Here is an 18590-nt window from a genome sequence, read left to right on the forward strand (position 1 = left end):
CGCATTACAAAAACGAAATCGGAACTAAAGTTTTTTTGTTTAACTTTCAATTACGCAGACTTGATACTTCACCTCGTATGTGCATTTATATATATAAAACAAATGTGACTTTTTGAATGCAAGTGCACTAAATATAGCTTAGCTTTAGATTAATATTGTAACTCGCTAGGTATCGCCTCGGTTTGTGGGAGGAGGAAACAGGAAAAAGCTCCGTTTTCCGGTTAGAGGCCATTTGCTGTCACCTGATTGCATTGCAGCCGCTTGCAGCGTCCTGCAAGCGAAGAAAAAAAAAGTGTGACATTTATTCGGCACTTCGGGTCGCTTGGAGGCAAGCTCGGACTTGTAGAATAGAAAAAAGCACACTTCTACACTGCTTCATCGAGCCGCCCAACCATTAGCGCCCGCGAAATCGGCGATATGTTCAGCTGGTCCACAGCGGCGTTCGACAAGCTGTTGGGTAAGTTCGCCTGTGGCTTCGCTTTACAGTTACACGCTTTGTGTTTTCCTTTTCTTTGTGTCGTTCTCACTCAACCACCCCGTCACAGTGCGATGACGTCAGGCGTCCAGAGCTGCTAGTTCAGTACGATCTATCCTCTCTGTCGCAAAGACTCGGCCAAGCCTTCGGTTTATCGGTGTTTGCGCTTTGGGACCATCATTGCTGACATTTTTTTTTATCACGGCGGAACACCCCCGTATCTCCGTTCATTCGCAGTGTTACGACCACGTCTTGCCTCCCTTAATTCGTGTTCTGTTGGCGTCTGTGTCGTTGGTGTGTAACCAATTGCACTTCATGTGCATTGACGCACTGACGTCATTCCGGTGTGATCGCATCCTATGCTATCGCAAGCGCATAGTGTCGGAAGCTTTGCAGTGTTTGTTGACGATAGCGCGGTTCTTGCAGCACGAATGAAGCTAGCGGCCGGTCGAATAGCTTGCATGCAACAAGTTCTACATAGTTAAGCGATTCGTTGTGGACCTGTCATCTTGCTTACAGACAAGGCGACTAGCCATTTGCTGTTGGAACCTGACTGGCCTTCTATCATCCAGATCTGCGACTGCATTCGTCAGGGCGACGTGCAGTAAGTGTTCAGAGGTTGTTGCGCTGGTTGAAAAGATTGGCAGTGTTTTATCTGAAATGCAAACACGAAACACGGTCTTTGTTGCAAACTCACGTTAGCATTGTTTTCGTTGCAGACCTAAGTACGCTGTTAGTGCAATCAAGAAAAGACTTTACACCCGAAACCCACACGTGACGCTATTTGCACTGCAGGTGATTTGTGGCTCATCGCCCAAACTTCCTCCGCATAGTTTGCTGCATGCCAGATTGTTTTTGTTTCCCGATGTCGCTGTCTCCTTGCAGAGCTGCATTAGGTGTGACGTTGCGGTCTTGTGTGCCCCGCTTGCAGGTTCTAGAGTCCTGTGTCAAGAACTGTGGGGCTCTCGTTCACAATGAAATCGCTACCAAGCCTTTCATGGAAGAGCTGAGAGATCTTGTAAAGGTAAACGTGCAAGTAACTTTCTTAAAAGTATTGTGCCATTTGCGTCCTCCTGAATTTTACGGAAGCTTATGTTTGGGAATGAATCCCCAATGTGCAACAGTTAACACAAGTGAACAAAACACAGACAGTCAAGTCATGGAACAAATAGGCAAGTTTATGGATGTTGCTCATAATCAGTTCGGAAAACAAAATGGCACATTCAGAGCAGGGTGTTGAGAACTTTTTTGTTACGGTGGGAACGTACTGACTTTGAGAAAGTGGCGAAGCGCTCCCGTGTTGCTCCTGACTTAGCATGACAAAAGGAACAGAGACTGATGTTCTCAGCATTGAACGTCTGTATCCAACACACACAAATTTTAACAGACAGTGATGTAAACTTTATTACCCAGGAATGTGAATCGAAACATCGCAAACATTTTTGTGAGACGGGAAAGCTGTTGGTAGCATCGTGGTTGTCATCGAGAAAGATTGGTGGAGGAGTTGCACGTTGATGTCGTTGCTCGTAGAACAGAAAATAATGATCACAAACATCTTGTCTTTTAATTTTAATCCAGTAATGCCAAGCGTATGTGTTTGAGAAGCTGCGCCACGAAATTTCTTGCAGATTTAGCATTTCATTTTCACACCCTTGTGATATGGGGGCAATAATGGAAATACAGGTTGAAAGACATTCTGCCTATCCTTAGCTCTTTAGTTGATGTGCACGCTCATCCATTCATTGTGCTCTTTTTAATGGAAAAATGTGGGGAAGCTCACACTGTTGTTAGACATCGAAGCCCGTAATTAATTTTTTTCCATCTCTCCGGTGAGCTTGTCTGCTTCAGTGCTTGAGCTACTGCGGTGGCCCAGTGGCTGTGGTGTTGCCTGGCCGATGTCAAGGCTGTGGGTTCGACCCCAACCGCAGCAGCCACACTTCAATGGGGATGAAATGGGAAAAAAACGCTCATGTACTTAGATTTAGGTGCACATTACAAAGGTGCCGACACAATATTTTTGAGTCATTTTTTTTTTGCTTTAATGAAGATCTGGTACAATTAAACCCCAATAAACACATGGTCAAGCCTCGTGGCACCCTAAATAATTTATGTAATAGCCTTACTACCGTCAGTTTCGGTTTCGTTTCTGCTGTGTTAAGACGTAATGGCTCTGTAGTTTGCGGTCACATGGAAGCGGAATGTTGCAATGTTTTGACACTTGCTCCGGCTCGCTCGCATCATCCGCTATGCTGCTACATCAACCCTCACAGTGATTAGCAGCATACAAGTCGACCAAGCGAGCCGGAGCGAGTGTCAAAATATTGCAATGTCCTGGTCCCACGTGACCGAGTCACAACAGAGCAGAAAGAAAACCAAAATTGACTGTAGAAAAGGTAATATATTAAATTGCTTACGATGCTCCGAGGCCTGTCACTTATTTTTTTCTAGGGTTTAGAGGTCTAAGACCTTCATTTAATGCCAAAAAAAAAATAACCAAAAGTATCATGCCGGTGCCCAAGTGGCCAAGAGTAATCCAAAGGTCCCTCCCCACTACTGTGGGCGTCATACTCATATTGGAGTTTCAACACCTAAATTAAGAACTTTATTTTATTTTTTTTAAAGGATTTTTCTCGCTGGCCTTGATGTATTGCAGGCAAACACCAACGAGGCTGTGCGTGACAAGGTGCTGGAGCTGGTTCAAGCCTGGGCGCACGCGTTTCGCAACGATCCCAACTACAGGGCTGTGCAGGACACGTTGAATCTGATGAAAATGGAAGGTGAGGCAGTGACAGAAATTGCTGTGCTTGCTTTGCCGAATCATTTGCGGTCCATTTGCTTAGCGCATAATTCATTTTTATTTTGTACTTCAGAAGTGGTTCAGCAAATAACTTTGGAGGGTTACTTGGCTTCAGAGAAATAAGACAGCGAAAGTTTTCTTCTTTTCTTTCTCTTTCATTTTTTAGTAACCAAAATACTAATGAAAATATGGGCTTTAAGCACCGTATATCAAATATTTTACTGTTTGTCTATCAGTAAGAAGACTAGTGAGGAGAGAAAAGCTAGCTGAGAAAGCTAAGAAAAAAAAGACTTATTACTAGATACTTGCAGAAAACTGGGTAGCTTGTAAAAGAAAATGTGAAAGATCTTCAGATTTATCTTGTTCTTGGTTGGCTTACAATTTGGCACCTGAAGCGGCAGGCTGAATTAATTGTAGTAACCCTGCACATCTGGATGTAATGACATAATTGGATTGGAAAAAATCGGATTTTGTTTTGAAGCATTCAATTTGCAAAAAAAATGTCATACATTCACACACTCCTGGAGGTAGCCTTGATCTTTTTGATGTCTGTACATGGTTAATGTCTGTGTGTAATTCAGAAATGATTGTAGGTTAGCCAAGCCAAACTTGCTGTTCTGGTTATTGGCAGGTTATTGCCATGGTGAAACTTTGGCTGCAATTTGCGTGCTTGCGCTGCGAAGTACCGTTGAGCAAACAATCAATTTTATGATTTTGTTTTTCATCCAGGGTACAAGTTCCCATACTTAAAAGAGAGCGATGCCATGTTCTTGGCTGACCAGGCACCGGAGTGGGCTGATGGCGACTGCTGTCATCGGTGCCGCGTTCAGTTCTCGCTTGTCCAGAGAAAGGTGCTTAATTGTTATATCACTCATTGTCTTGACCAACTACACTTGCATACCTGCGAACCCCCGTAAATTTTTTATTTAAAGTTTATGGATTTGGGTGGGTGCTACAATTGTACAACTGTTGCATCAAATTTGTCAATAAATAAAATGAATTGATTACAAAAAGGTTCGAAGGTGTTGGAAGGTGGTGCCAGCACAACGAGGTTGCAAAATATGCCTGCAAGCAAGAAGTTGTAATAGTACAGGGACGACCACTGTTAGAGGGTACAGACAGGCATGCAACCAGTGTTCCGCGAGGCGTCAACTGCCAGTGCCTGGTGGAGAGGGCCGCTGGGGCAGACGACACACTCTGTGCGTCGTCTGCTACTGCCAGGTGTTGGGCCAAACGCTGGGCACTGCAGAACCAGACAAAACACGGAGCGAACCGCCCTAATGACTCTCTGCACCAGGTATTGGCTGTTGGTGCTTCACCTAGCACCGGCCGCACGCTCGTGTATTACCTCGATCAGCTGTTAGAGCCTGTACCTGCAAAATTAGCAACACCGATTTCGTTGGAGGAGTGACTGTGATCTAAAAACAGTGTGTTGCTTGTCACTGTGCACCGTTACGAGCTTGCTGTGTCTAAACCTATGTTGTTCGCAGTTTTATAGTTATGCACTTGCCACTTGTCAACCAATTGGCTTCCTAAGCTGGCAAATCGCTGGGCATAAGAACAAGGGCTATATTGCTAAAGCTGGCAGTTCACCAGTTGGGTGGCATTGTTAGTTCAAAGAGCCATTCGTAGATGGCATGACATCTAATGTATGCTGGATAAGTTTCGAATTGCTATCAACAGATGGCGCTAGGGCATCCACTTCGAGTTGGCTAGATTTTAAAAAATTTTAGTTGATGTTTGTGAAATGTTTGCTCGTGCATAGCACATTTCGACACCTATGTGCATGAAAGCAGAGCAGTGGACGCATCTTCCGCTTGCTACTCTGATGAGTCATTGCAAACAACATCCATCATGGTAGTGCGAAGTGTGCAGCGCAAAAAGGACGGGGGGGAAAAAGAGACAAGTGAGGGTGTCAGACAGACGGTGCATCTCTCCATATGCTTGAGTGTTTCAAGCTTCTCCACGAAAAAAGGAATCTGTGACTGGCAGTTAGGTTTCCGATTTGAAAAATGCTGCTCGATATTGTAAATAAGACATTTATTTGCAATTTCGCAGTGTTAATTACTACACAGTATTACATAACGAGCACAACAACAGAAGTTTGTGTAGTATGCATATGGGGCACAAATCATTATGGAGGGTCATGCATTATGCATCTTATATGGTAGCCTAACCGAATGGTTTAAAATGTGTGGTGATGGGTCATTATGGCAACAGTGTGAGCACCAAAGGAAAGGACATTGTGTGTAAGGATGCAACAGGATTTGACAGGGCAAAAGAGATGGGGGAAACCTGGAGGCATAGGAAGGATGGTTTGGCTGACTCAGTACGAGGGTAATTGCAGATCTCTAGGAGACGCCCTTGTCCTGCAGTGAACTTTAATGGGCTAACAATGACAGCCTGCTACTTCCTCATGATTGTGCCGGGAACACTTTTGTCATGCTAGCAAGGATGGCAGATCCTGGGGCAGGGATAGGCCTTACGCCAACATGAACATGAGCGCTACAAGTAATTACGACCCATTGCCATGTATGGTAACTCTGCATGTTTGGTAAAATTTATTCATTTGGGGGCTTGTATAACTTGCTATTCACTGCGTGCTTGGAAGAAGTGTTCAAGCTATTAAACCGGGAAGGCTTAGGAGTAAAGATTGACGGCAAATACCTCAACAACCTTCGGTTTGCCGATGACATTGTTCTATACAGCAACAATGCAGACAAATTACAACAAATGATTGAGGACCTTAAGAAAGAGAGTGTAAGAGTGGGACTGAAGATTAATATGCAGAAGACAAAGATAACGATAAATAACCTGGCAAGGGAACAAGAGTTAAAAATCACAAGTCAGCCTCTAGAGTCTGTGGAGGGGGTACGTTTACCTAGGTCAACTAATCACAGGGAACCCTGTCCAACAAGTTTATTCACAGCAAAATGGCAACAGCAAAACTGCTGCAAAAGTCTCTCTGTTCTGAAAACAATGTGTTACTTGTTAGTGTCTGCTTTTCTGTGTTTGCTGCTACTTATGCGCTGTGTCGAAAGGGAGACCATCATGAATGAATGCTTAGGTATTTCTGAAAAGGTGCGCGGTTTGGGTAAACTTTAAGATATTGGATGCTGTGCCCCCCCCCCCCCCTTGTTGTGCCTGCATAATTTTTTCGATTAAGTTAGTGTGCACAGTTTAACAGGCATGCATTGCTGTGGCTTGCCGTGAATTCGTTCTGGTGGCTGTGCTTCAGCAGGGGCTGAACACTTGTCTTCAAGCATGTTGACAGAATTTCAGGGGGTCAGAACCTTCACTGACTATTGGGGCTCATTGCACAGATTTTGGGACATAAAGCCCCACAAATGATAAATGTTGAATACAAAGGGCTAACGTGTGAGACGTGGTTGTGTTGCTCCGTCTTTGTATTTCTTCGGTGTGTGCCTCGTTGAAACCATCGGCGCTAAACTGGCATCGCCATTTCTTCCGCAGCACCACTGCCGCAACTGTGGCCAGATCTTCTGCCAAAAGTGTTCCTCGCAAAACGCGCCCATCCCTCGATTCGGCATCGAGAAAGAAGTGCGTGTCTGCGAGGCCTGCTTTGAGAAGCTGTCTGCGTGAGTGCCGTCCTCCTGTCGTTGGAGTGGGCTTTGTTTTTGTTTTTCCCACGTGCTGCACTGCTGGGCCAATTTATGTTTGCAAACTGGTCTATCCGAGCGTGCCTACACTTTGGACACAATGGGGCCATCTCAGCATGCATACAACCTAGACACAGTGGGGCCGAGATAGCTACAACCGCACATAGCCAGCAGGTAATGAAGCCAAGGGAAAGCATAAGGAAAATAAACAGCTTTCTTTAGGTGATATCTTGAATGATATAACGAGCAAAAAGGAAACGAAAGTTTACGAAGATACACCTTGCAGCCGGTGGGAGCTCAACCTATGTCTCCCGCATTGATCACACCCCGGCTCCTACCTTCTCCACTTTCTTGGATGTTTTGCGCACGCATACAAGACCAGCCCTGGGAGTTGTTATCCATAGCCACTAGTAGTCATGGCAGCAGATGTGGAACACCCCTTTCACTACAGGTGTTGCGTGGTACGTGATCTTGGGAGCAGGAAACTGGCCAATAAAGCCTCGTATGTTACCTCGCGGCACCAAGGCTGCCAAAGTCAACTCAAATTGTTATCACTTGGTCAAGTTCTCGCACGTTGGGCCAAGGTGGTGAGCAGGAGACTGGTGCACTGGATCTAGTGGCCATGGGAGTTGCACTATTCGGTGCAAAGTCCCTGGTTTTGCACCTGACTGGGGACGACCCTTGCATTCTTGGTTGGTTCAGGATGCCATACACCTGTACATTGTCATTTTGGCATTAAAGGGGTGTTTTGTGACAACTTTACTTCGAAACTGAGAATGCATTGAAGTGAGTGTGATGCCTTTCATTGAATATGTACGTTCACTTTGAAACTTTGGGAACGATCCTAATAATGGCGGAGGCGTTGTGTCGAGCTGGTAAGTCTAATCGTGTGCATGCAACCCAAAGGAAGCATCTCCAACCAAAACCAAACAGCTATACTCCTTTGTTTGTTAGTGGCGCATGCTATATGTATACAGGTGAGAGTGCCACCTGTGGCATCATGCAGGAACCAGACAAGAATTCCTAACACAGCAGGAGATATAAAGAGCAGAATGTTTGCTTTCCCCCATTCCCCTTTAGTGCAATTTAGTGCAAGGAATAGGGGGCGGTTCTACTCTGGCTGCTGCTGCTGCTGCTGCTTATGGCATGGCTGCACAAGCACCGTATCTTGAAAGCGATCTGCAATGTGGACAAAGTGCATGCCCGTAGTATCTTGAAAGCAATCTGGGATGTGGACAAAGTGCACCTAGAGCCAGTAGCTTCGTATGCGCTGTGCTTTTGACGTTTAGTTCACGTTGAAGCGAGACCGCACGAAAGTTAGTTCACTCGCTGCTGCTACTGCACTGCCGCACTCCTACGTTTTGACAGCAACTTTTCGCAATCATAGAGCGGTATGTGTTCATGTTTACCCGTGTGTGCGTGACACTGTACTTGTTAATTTAGTTAGTAAGCGAATGTTTACAACTTTATACGGCCAATAAAATTATTATCTTTACTTTGCATAGCTGTCTACTAATATGCTATCGCAGTCGATGCTTCGCCTCTCTAGTGAAACTGCGACTTTTTTTTCTGCTTTCTTACTTTCAACGTTTGTCAGTCACTCTTTGCATTAACTTTGTTGCACATCACAACCAAAGTTTTGGAAGTGAGGTGTTTAGGATATTACAGACTTTGGATAAAATGGGATATTTTTTGTCGGATTGTCAGGCTCTGTTGTAACGAGAGCCAACTGTATTTGGCTCGCAGGCCTCATGGCAAGCGTTGTCTAGGGATTGCAAACATTCTTTTTAACTGCGCTAAAAAGAAAAGCTCTTGCACTACCCCTTTGAGAGAGAACTGGGTAATCCAAAGTCAGTTGCGCGCATTGCCATCACACAACGAGTTGCGACCGTTGGGTGCCTTATACTGTATAACAAACTGCCCAGCACCATTCTTATTGTGACATTTGTGTACAGCCACTGTAGCATCTCTTGATGCAAGTATGTACACCCTTGCAATTTTTTAACAATAATGCGCGAGCTCTGACCACACAACGTGTCAGTGGCCTTGCAGCGGTGAAGGGCACTCCTGAAGCGAACAGTGCAGCAGTACACATTCGAACTAGAGTTCGCCTTTCACGACTGCACGTAAAGTTACCAATGCCGCCGTCCCTAGCCACTACAAGGCCGCAGACACGCCTTACCGTCGGCGCTCACGCGTTATTGTTAAAAAATTGCAAGGTTGTACCTGCCACAATGTCTCAGCAGATATGGAAATCTGTGGCAGAGCACGAAGCTGTGCGTACAATTTCTGGCCACGGCACCACGTTTCGATGTGGGCGCATTGCAAAAAAACACTTGTGTAATTAGATGCATGTTGGATAAACTCAGGTGGTTGAAATTAATTATTAATTTAAAGATAAGTCAAAATTTTAAAAAAATGTTGTTTTGTAGTACTGAGGACATTGTTAAGAAGACATGGAAACTGAATGAGGATTGTTATTCTGAAAAGTTCAGTATTCTGAAGCTCGTAGTACTGAAACTGTTTTTACATTGAAACTATAAGCGATCAGCAGGAGGATTTCTGAAAAGTTTGTTAATGTCGTGCTCTTAGTAACGAGGCTTCACTGCATTGTTTTAAGAATAAGAGTGCTAGTTCCCATTATGTGCTTTCTTAGAACATGGAGCGTACATCACTTACAGATAGTTGAACCTCAATATAAAGAATTATCGCATGTACTAACATAGTAAATCTAAAATGTTTCATGTCAATATCAGCATGCAGCTGATATACTATGCCAATAGTGACTACTGGATATAGCAAAGGCACTTCCATGTTTTAATGTTATAACACAACATGATTTATGTTCCAACGAAATTTTTTTTTATAGTGAGCATCAACTGGTACTCTTATGTTTTATCCCTAAATCGAGTTTTATGGATTCCTCTGCTCTTCCCGACAGCGCAAGCAAGGGTCAGCCGGCTAAGGTTTCTCAAAAAGGAAGTGGTTCCGAGCAGTCCTCGCCGAGCCAGACCTCCTCCGCGGTAAGTGGCACTCTAGTCTCGGCAACACATTCCCTAAATGGGAGCAACGTCTAGGGTAGTTCTAGTGTAGTTGCAAAATGTCTTGGCTGCAAAGGCTTATTGCTCCATAAATAACCTCCTGCGACATATTTCCCAAACACACATGGGCGTTGATTGAGTGATAAGGTGTGAAGAAGTGTCCTTCACCGCTTGGTGACACCAGACTGCGTAGCGCCAAGGTCGACACAGACTTAGGAAGACACTCACACATCACTTACTTACCACTGGATCCTCATGATGATAATACAAAAGGGTTTTATGGACAAAAGTTCGACAGAAACTCAAACTGAAAACCACAAAAGCAGTCTTAACTGCAGCAGCAACAACAGCGTCAACGGTGACCAAAGTGCCCTCTGCAAACAAGTAGAGTGACAATTTGATGGTTAGTTTCAATAGTTGCCATGTCTTCTTTCTGTTCTTTCTGCATTGCAAGATGCATGCCTCTGCCAGCATGCCGCGATGCTCTGCGTAGCAGCAAATCATCGTGTCACACTTCCTTCTGCATTCTTTCCTTGTTCTTACTTTTATTTTTATTTTGTTCTCAATGGGCTCAAACTGGCTATAGCCAGCTTCAGGTTCGTGACCTGCTGCAGATGCTCAGTTTGCGTTTATGCATCACGCCCTGTATCCACTGTGGTTTCTGCAGCACATGGTGTTTACTATGCGAGTGTCAGGTTGTTGTTAGGGGTGTGCGAATAATAGCATATTGAGACGGAATCGGATGCAGTAGAACCTCGTTCATACATTCTGGGGGAACAAAACTGACAAAATGCATACTAACTGGAAAAACGTACGAACCAAAGTCACTGAAAAAGTTCACAGACTCGGCTGTGGTAGACATCTACATAATTGCAAAAAGCATTGCACGAATCGTTGCAGCACAACCCTCACTCAGGTGATGGAGCCAGAGCGGTCAGAGATGTGCATTGTTTTCCTATTGGGGGTGAGCTCCACCACTGGGAACGCTGGCGCTCCCGTCGGTGTGACGTGGTATGTGGTACCACGTGGATGCAGCGGCCACAATGGCTGCTTCGGAAGCACTGAAGCGAGCCAAAAATCAAAGTATAAAACCCCACCTGCGCTGCAGTTGTGATTAAGTGGGGAAGCTCTCCCACTTTGGGTTTGTACCTGACAATACTATGAAATCCCTACGATAGGTAGTGGCTGCCTTTGAAGGCGTCCAACATGGTAGGCTACTGCTCGGTACTGCAGTGCCGGACGTACACAACAGAGCCAGGTGTCGGCCTTCATCCGTGCCCGCAGGACAAGAAGCTGCGTGAAACTTGGATCGCGAAACTTAGAACCGGCAAGCAGCCATCGGCTACAGCTCGGGTGTGCAGCAAGCAATTCCGCGAGAAAGATTTCTGATACAGCGTTGGGGCTGCGATGTTCGGTGAGCAGCAGAAGATGCGCACTGAGGTGCTTGCCCGCTCGTGCTGCCCGGCAAATGTCGTGAAGCTTTGTTCTATGATCTTGATGCTAGATACTGGCAAGTTCACTCGAATGGAAAGGGAACGGTAAAAAGCACATTAAAAAAAGGCATGGCATATGCTCATGCTTTTGTCGCACCAAGCTCTGAAATTGCTCGCTGAGGAGACCCATAAACATGCAGTGCGATGCAGCTTGAGAAATAGTTATATTGAAACGTCCAAGAAGAAGAAAAAGCATTGAATTGTTGCGACGGGACATCACAAGTCGCCGTCGTAGGCGTCGAAGCCCCTAGTTATAACGAAATTATTTTTTAATAGCTCTGAGAGTGCCCACGCAGCAATGGTTGCTTGTGTGCTGTCAAGTGCTCATATGCTGCGGCCTAAAGCTCACGGCACGGTGCAAAAGGGAAACATTCTGCTCGGACATGCATGCAGACGCACGGTTGCTCACTGCAAAGCCGTGCGATCGCTGCCTTGAGGCTTCATTGTTATACTCCATTTTGTTATACAGACAGCCCACTATAAGAAAATATTTCACACGGTTCACTCTCTGCGATTGCCTACCTTTCACGCAAGAAGTCTGTTCGTGTGACTCCATCGCGGCGTCGCACGCGCTGTGAAACAGACAGGTGAAGATTTTTATTGTGGTAGGGTTGGCAGCAATAGCTGTGATTGTGACATGCAATGACCCGTAGGGAGGTTTGCTGGTGCCAGAAGAGTGAGTGCGTACCAGCATTTTCCGGTGGCATAGGTGGGCATCTACTGCTCTCTATCACTTGTGCCTCAGGCCTTTTCTTGGTCGTACAAGATCTAGTGTCCAAAAAACATATCATGCAATCGCAGTTTGGCAGTGTACTGAATGATGGTGCCGAAAGTGTTTTCTGGGGACATATTAACTGGCAAAAAAAGAAGTGTAATTGTATTGGGTCATTTTTTTTTGGGGGGTTCTCAGTCGCGAACATTGGTGTCCGGAAATTGCACAAAACAGGGTTGTACTAACGAGGTACTGCTGTACGAGTCTAATAGTGCCAGAGTCGAATAGAATATGGAAAACTTTCCTAATAGTTCTAAAGTAGTGAGCAGCCATTTTCACATTTAATACAAAGCAATGTACCTTAGTATTTATAACATTAGCAAGTATCTGTCATTACAGTGTACATTATGAAGCATTGTTATTTTATTAGAAGCACAAATGGACAATTTGGAACACATAAGCAGCTCATACGCAAGATTTTTTGTAGAAGTAAAATGAATGCTGTATAGCTGGTAAAAGGTCAGGCTCCATAAGCCACATAGCCTGCTCCACTACCTAAGTTCTCGTGTTTTACGCCTTACTAAGCCTGTGGGGATGAAATTTGTCATATTTTTTTTATCCAATTTTATATCTTATTGTGCACAGTTGATGTTATGAATTATCGAAAACCATATGAAAAATATTCGTATTTACGAATATTCGAAGACTGAATTGAATAGGGCACTATTCGATTCATTATTCAAAAGTTCTGAATATTCACACAGGCATCTAGCTCTCCTTTCTTTTTTCTTCTCTTGCTGGCGTCATTTTACTCAAATTTGTTGTACGCCTAGGTCACAAATCAGTTTTAACGGAAAGTGCTTTGGCCGCCAGGACATGTTTGCGCAAACTGTCTGCTGGGGCCCCTCGGATCTCCTCGGCATAAAGACGAGCTCTTTCTTTTATATGCCGCAGCCCGCCGGTGGCAAATCTGAGCAGGAATTGCAGGAGGAGGAAGAGCTTCAGCTGGCGCTGGCACTCTCCAAGAGTGAAGTGGAAACCAACCAGCGTTCCACTGTAAGTAGTTGCGGCAGCAGCAGCAGTAGGACGTGGTGGTGGTGGCGGTAGTAGTAGTCGTGAAAGAACACTAGGAGCAGGAGTTGGCTGTAGTGGCAGCAGTATGAGTTGTGGCGAAGTAGCAGCAGCAAGTGGTAAAAGGACTTGGTAAGTTAATTGTGGAAGCAGAAGCAGTGGTGGGGGGAGGGGGTACTAGCAGTACTGTAGCAGGAGTTGGGTGTAGGAGAGTGGTTGTAGTAGTGGGTGAGCAGAATGACAAAGAGCTGCGGGATTGTGCCGTGCTAGTTGTGGGACTGGGAATAGTTAGGGGCAGGGTTGGAGTGCGTGCTGGGGCAGTAGTAGTAGTAAGAGTGGGAGTAGTACGAGGTAACCATAGTGGCAGTAATAGCATCAAGGGGTAAGCAGCAGTACTAAGAGTGGGAGTAGTATGAGGTAATCATAGGAGCAGTAATATATCATTAAGGGGTAAGCAGTACTAAGAGCATAGTCATAGTACTAGTATCAGCTGTAAGTAGTTAGTAGTAGGAGTACCAGCAAGTCGTCATTGTAGTAGTACAGTAACAAGTCGTACTTGTAGGAGTGTCAGGAGATGGTAGGAGCAAGAACAAGTAGTAACCGAAAATGGGGGTTAAGTTACTTGGGGACACTTTGAAGCGTTTTCTTAAGGGAGAAGACTTCTGCATACATGTGTCATGGCCTCCACGACCCTAACACCTGAATATTACAGAGGCATGGCAAGATCACTGTTGCGAAATAATAATAATAATAATAATAATAATAATAATAATAATAATAATCCCAAAACCCCTGCAGGTTGAAGGCCTTTTCCAGGAATCTCCAACTATTCCTGTCATGTATCAACCGAACTCATCTTATGCCTGCCGATTTTTTTTTTTTTTTTTTTTTTTTACTGTCATTCTGTCTCGGTCATCTGCTGTCCAACTGCATTTTTTCCTTCCTGTGGCTCCTGTTTTCCTCCCCTGGGGGATGATTATCTCTTCTGCACATTGCATGCACTGCTTATATCTACTTGTTCCTCTAATCTCACCTATCACTTGCCTGCATTTGAACCATACCTTTTACTAACCACATTTCTGTCTCTCAATCTTACGCTGTGTGTGCACTTTCTGTGGTGTAGGATATAACAGAGTGGTTGGCAAAAAAAAAAAAAAAGTGACGCTCGCATATTTACCATCCTCAGATTTAGAGTTGTGAAATTCATTTTTTGCAGCTCTGCCAAGATATCTGTGCCAGAACAGAGCAGGCCTTATTAGTCGCAATGTCAGTGGCTGGGAGGGAAGGGGGTGTAGGACAGACGTAAATGTTTAAAATAGCTTCCAGGCGGCCTTTTCTTTCTTTGTTTTTTTAAATTGGAAGCTGCACAATGCCTGAGTATCCTCTAGCATTTTTTTTTTTTTGCGCTTAAGAGGTGTGATTCAGCTATGAAATATAATGTATATTGGCAGATCAAAAGTACAAATTGCACTTAATGCAATGCCAACTAGCCCATCAATCTCTTCTTTTGCTTCTTGAAGTAGGCTCCGGCTAGCCTGTGTTCAAGTCGTGCCAAGTATCCTGCCTATACTCGTGGCCAGCTTTTCTTGGCTACGAAGCACAGGCTATGGAACCGAAGTGCGCATGCTTTACCGCTCCTTCATGTAGTCCCGCAATTTCGTTCCAAGTTTTCGAACGTGCGTAGTAGAGTACATAGTTGTTTTGTTTTACACAGCATGTAAACCTAAATTCAATGTAGTATTACCCAGTTGGGTAGTATTGTTGCAATCCATGTGTAAGAAAGACGATGATGGCTGGTTAGACTGGAAGGAGAAGAGAAGACGACGAGGTTGACATCAACAGCTTGGCTTGCTACTCTTGCACTTATCCCGGCGACCGAAATAAACACCCCTGTACTTGTAAACGGAGTGGTAAAGGTTGCGGTGTAAGTGCTTACGATGATGGACCCATTGTCGCTACAGTTTCTTTGAAGCCGTCAAGTTGGCCGGCCTTCCTCTGTCAGGCGTTACCGAATATGTTGCCATCTTTCTCGCGCATGGATTGCTACAGTACTTTTATTTCATTGCTTTGTTTGCACTTTGGAATTCTTGCACAAGCGAGGTCGTTGCGCATTGTACGCATTGCTTTCACAAAGCAAAATGCCGTCCATGTTTTCTTGTGAGTGTTCTTTGTCAGGTGGCCTGCCTGTCTGCACTCATCCAATATCGATGACAAACTTCTGCAACAAGTGGCTGTCAGAGCAGATGAAACAAATTGTGTGCGATGTATAAGTGGAAACCAGATAGTAAACTCATCCAGAACTCACAACCGTCACCTTCACTAAAGCAGAAGCTATGCAGGTTCGGAGAATTCAAAACCAGTGTAAAACTCACCTGGTCTACTTTGCATAAGAATACGTGCACAGGACTCCACCACCGCCGCTTTTGCTTCATATTATGAAATGTTGACCACGGGTATGGATGTGGCAAAAGCATTGCCTGTGCAACACATGGCAAGAAAGAAAATAAATATATATATATATATATATATATATATATATATATATATATATATATATATATATATATATATATATATATATATATATATATATATATATATAAATTTTTTTTTTTTTTGAAGGCTGTTATTTGCTTTTTTAAGTGTTGTATTTCCAACTGTTGCTATGCGTTATTATCAATTTACAGTCTTGTGAGTGTAATTTCCCATCTCTTCGTGCGATACTGCTAATTGTTATTGTCAGTTTTCGACAAGCTATATTGACATTGACATAGTAGTTCTGCAGAAACCCGCAAGGTGGAGAGAAGTAATTAGTAAAGGGAAAATCTGGCATCCACCCGTTCGTAGCAATTGCTACAAAGGAAACCTATACGGGTTCCTCGAAAGAAAAGCCTCAGAGTTGGAAGAAAAATTCATCCTGGTCCGGGACTTGAACCCGGGACCACCACCTTTCCGGGGCAGCCGCTCATGCCTTTGCTTTGTGTAGTCGACAAATTCGACTTCGCTCCGCCATTTGCTAGCCGCCTGGTTAGCTCAGATGGTGGAGCGGCTGCCCCGGAAAGGCGGTGGTCTCGGGTTCAAGTCCCGGACAAGGACGAATTTTTCTTCAACTCTGAGGCTTTTCTTTCGAGGAACCCGTATGGGTTTTCTTTGTAGCAATTGCTACGAATGGGTGGATGTCTGATTTTCCCTTTACTAACTATATTGACCTTGTTTGTGCTGAGACGACAAGCTTTAGTCAACTGGCCCACTCTCACATGAGGCAGTTGAGTGTTGTTTACAACAGCTCTCAGTATGGACTGTTCTTTTTTTTTTACTTTTCTCTCTACTTACTATGGCAGTTAAATGTGAGTCATGGACGACCAATGAGGCCCCACGCCTGATTTCTAGGCTTCTGGTGCCCTTACGGGCTTGCCGCACCATCTACATTCTAGTCTAAGGAGCAGACTCGTTTTCTGAGTAAATTTTTTGTTGTGGGGAGATGGCAGGCATTCTGATAGCCGAGTGCTGAGCCTTCGTGAGAGACCAACATCATTGTCCTGATTCTGCTGCGTCTCTCAGATAATTGTTTGGATGCTACCAGTAGTAGTGAGCCTGAGGATGGTGTCAGATCATGGGAGGCTATATTAGAAGACAGAGACTCTCAAAACTACCTTTTACTAAATTCTTGTGCCGATTGAGATGTTATATAGATAATAGCAATATTATATCTCCTATTTAAAGTTTTTTCTGGATATCGTTGAGATTTTCTGCCCCCAGCCCAGCAGTGTGATGTTTTGCCCTGGTATTTGTGGTACCTCTGCCGGATAGAGGCAGCTTCCACCGGGTAGAAAATATTTTTGTTGCCCATGTCGCTTATAAATCGAAATATTGAAACTTCCATGGGCTGTAGGAAATTGAAGTGAAAAAAAAATTAGGGTATTTCAGAATATTGTCTTGTTTTCATTCTCCTTGTGTTAGCACCGCAACATTGTAAACATATGCTGTACTTTTCAATAAAGTTTGTTATAAATAAAAACTTGGCAGTCAGTGTTAATGGCTCATGTCAGTGGCAAGCGATGTGATCAGTCTGGAAGCATGTGAAGCAGGTTGACTGGATGTTGCGCCTTGAGATGCATTTTTCAAGTTTGCATCTTTGTAAAATATGTTTCCTTAAGTCTATAATGATATATAGCTTGTTATTGTAACCCTGATGGTGTTCAATAAGAATGTCTTTACTGGAGCTGTCTAAAAAGGCCCATTTCTTTCCATCGTAAGGAAAGAGTAAAGGCACTCCCTTGCTTCAAGTGCGTTTGTGTTCAGTGTGCTTGTTCATATCTTTTTTTACTTGCCAGCGGAGGTCATGGCAACCTCCCAGCACTGGGCAGAATACGACCACGACCAACGCGTCAAGTCCTCCACTGTCTGCTACCGACGTGAGTGACACCTTGCACGTAGACCAACTGCAACAAAATTCCTGGCTGTGTAAAAAGCTAACTCAAATTTTGCGACGAAACACATTAACTTTTGTGCTTCAATGCATAAAGCGGCAGTTTGTTAAAAAGTCAAGTGGAACAATAATGGGAAAATGCAAAGTTTCGTGGTGCATACCTTAAACCTGTGTAATCCTTAGCATTCGAAGTGAATATGCCTTGCAAACTCGTTTTGTACTGTTTTGCTATATGAGGCGAAATGGCTAAACAAAATGAACAAAAAATTCTGGTTGCTCAAACACGAGCAGTACGTCTAATTGCGAATGTACCATGTTACACACATACTAACTCGTACGTCACTGCTTTTCATGTCCTCAAAGTCAAAAAGCTGTATCTCTACAAGTTGTTGAGCAAGTACGAAATTGCAGTTCTGGGTAGTAATGACAGACTCTTGTCCTCGTTCAAACTAAACTGTTCCATACCTGCTTACGTCCCCCGACATTCTGCCAAGTGGTGGCAACCTTTCTGTCACACTGCATATCGTCAACGGTCTCCATCATATGTTTTACTAGGTGCCTTAATATCCCCCAGTGCAAACATTTCTCTCGAACACATCCCAGAGGACATGCTGATTAACCAACTATGCGTGTCTGAAAGTTTAGTAATTATTTATCTGACCTGTTTTAGCTGATCAGTGTTGTAGATCTAATTTCTTTATTTGTACAAAAATACTTGTAATATTGGCCTACCATGTTTCAGTAGAAGTGTCTATGTTACATAAGCGCTTTATGTTGTATTTACTTTGCTTCTGTTTTTGACTGATGAAAGTAAGTCGGTTTCAGTTAATTTTAAATTGTTGTCTTAAACAATTGCTGGTGTTGCTCCATTTTTTGTGTATGCAATGCACCGGTCTGAAGGACGTGTGATATGGGTGCAGGGCGTTTCTCAAGCTGCAGAAAGCAGCTTGTC

At 44.1% G+C, this 18590-nt stretch overlaps 1 protein-coding gene across 2 annotated transcripts in view; it reads left to right on the forward strand.

Moving 5' to 3' along the window:
• Positions 1–224: 224 nt before the first annotated feature.
• The window catches only part of Hrs (Hepatocyte growth factor regulated tyrosine kinase substrate), a 29774-nt gene continuing 11408 nt past the window's right edge, over positions 225–18590 (forward strand). Inside the window, exons 1-10 of one of the 2 annotated variants that reach the window (XM_075701948.1) lie at positions 225–457; positions 995–1079; positions 1195–1270; positions 1407–1499; positions 3129–3252; positions 4002–4123; positions 6747–6871; positions 9834–9915; positions 13093–13194; positions 17544–17624. In XM_075701948.1, the coding sequence (XP_075558063.1) occupies positions 418–457; positions 995–1079; positions 1195–1270; positions 1407–1499; positions 3129–3252; positions 4002–4123; positions 6747–6871; positions 9834–9915; positions 13093–13194; positions 17544–17624 (930 nt within the window). In that variant the 5' untranslated portion in view covers positions 225–417. The remainder of the gene's footprint in view (positions 458–994; positions 1080–1194; positions 1271–1406; positions 1500–3128; positions 3253–4001; positions 4124–6746; positions 6872–9833; positions 9916–13092; positions 13195–17543; positions 17625–18590) is intronic. The other variant, XM_075701949.1, reaches the window with a different exon arrangement.

The sequence above is a fragment of the Dermacentor variabilis genome, chromosome 8 (genome assembly GCF_050947875.1).
Source record: "Dermacentor variabilis isolate Ectoservices chromosome 8, ASM5094787v1, whole genome shotgun sequence".
Classification (NCBI taxonomy): Eukaryota; Metazoa; Arthropoda; class Arachnida; order Ixodida; family Ixodidae; genus Dermacentor; species Dermacentor variabilis.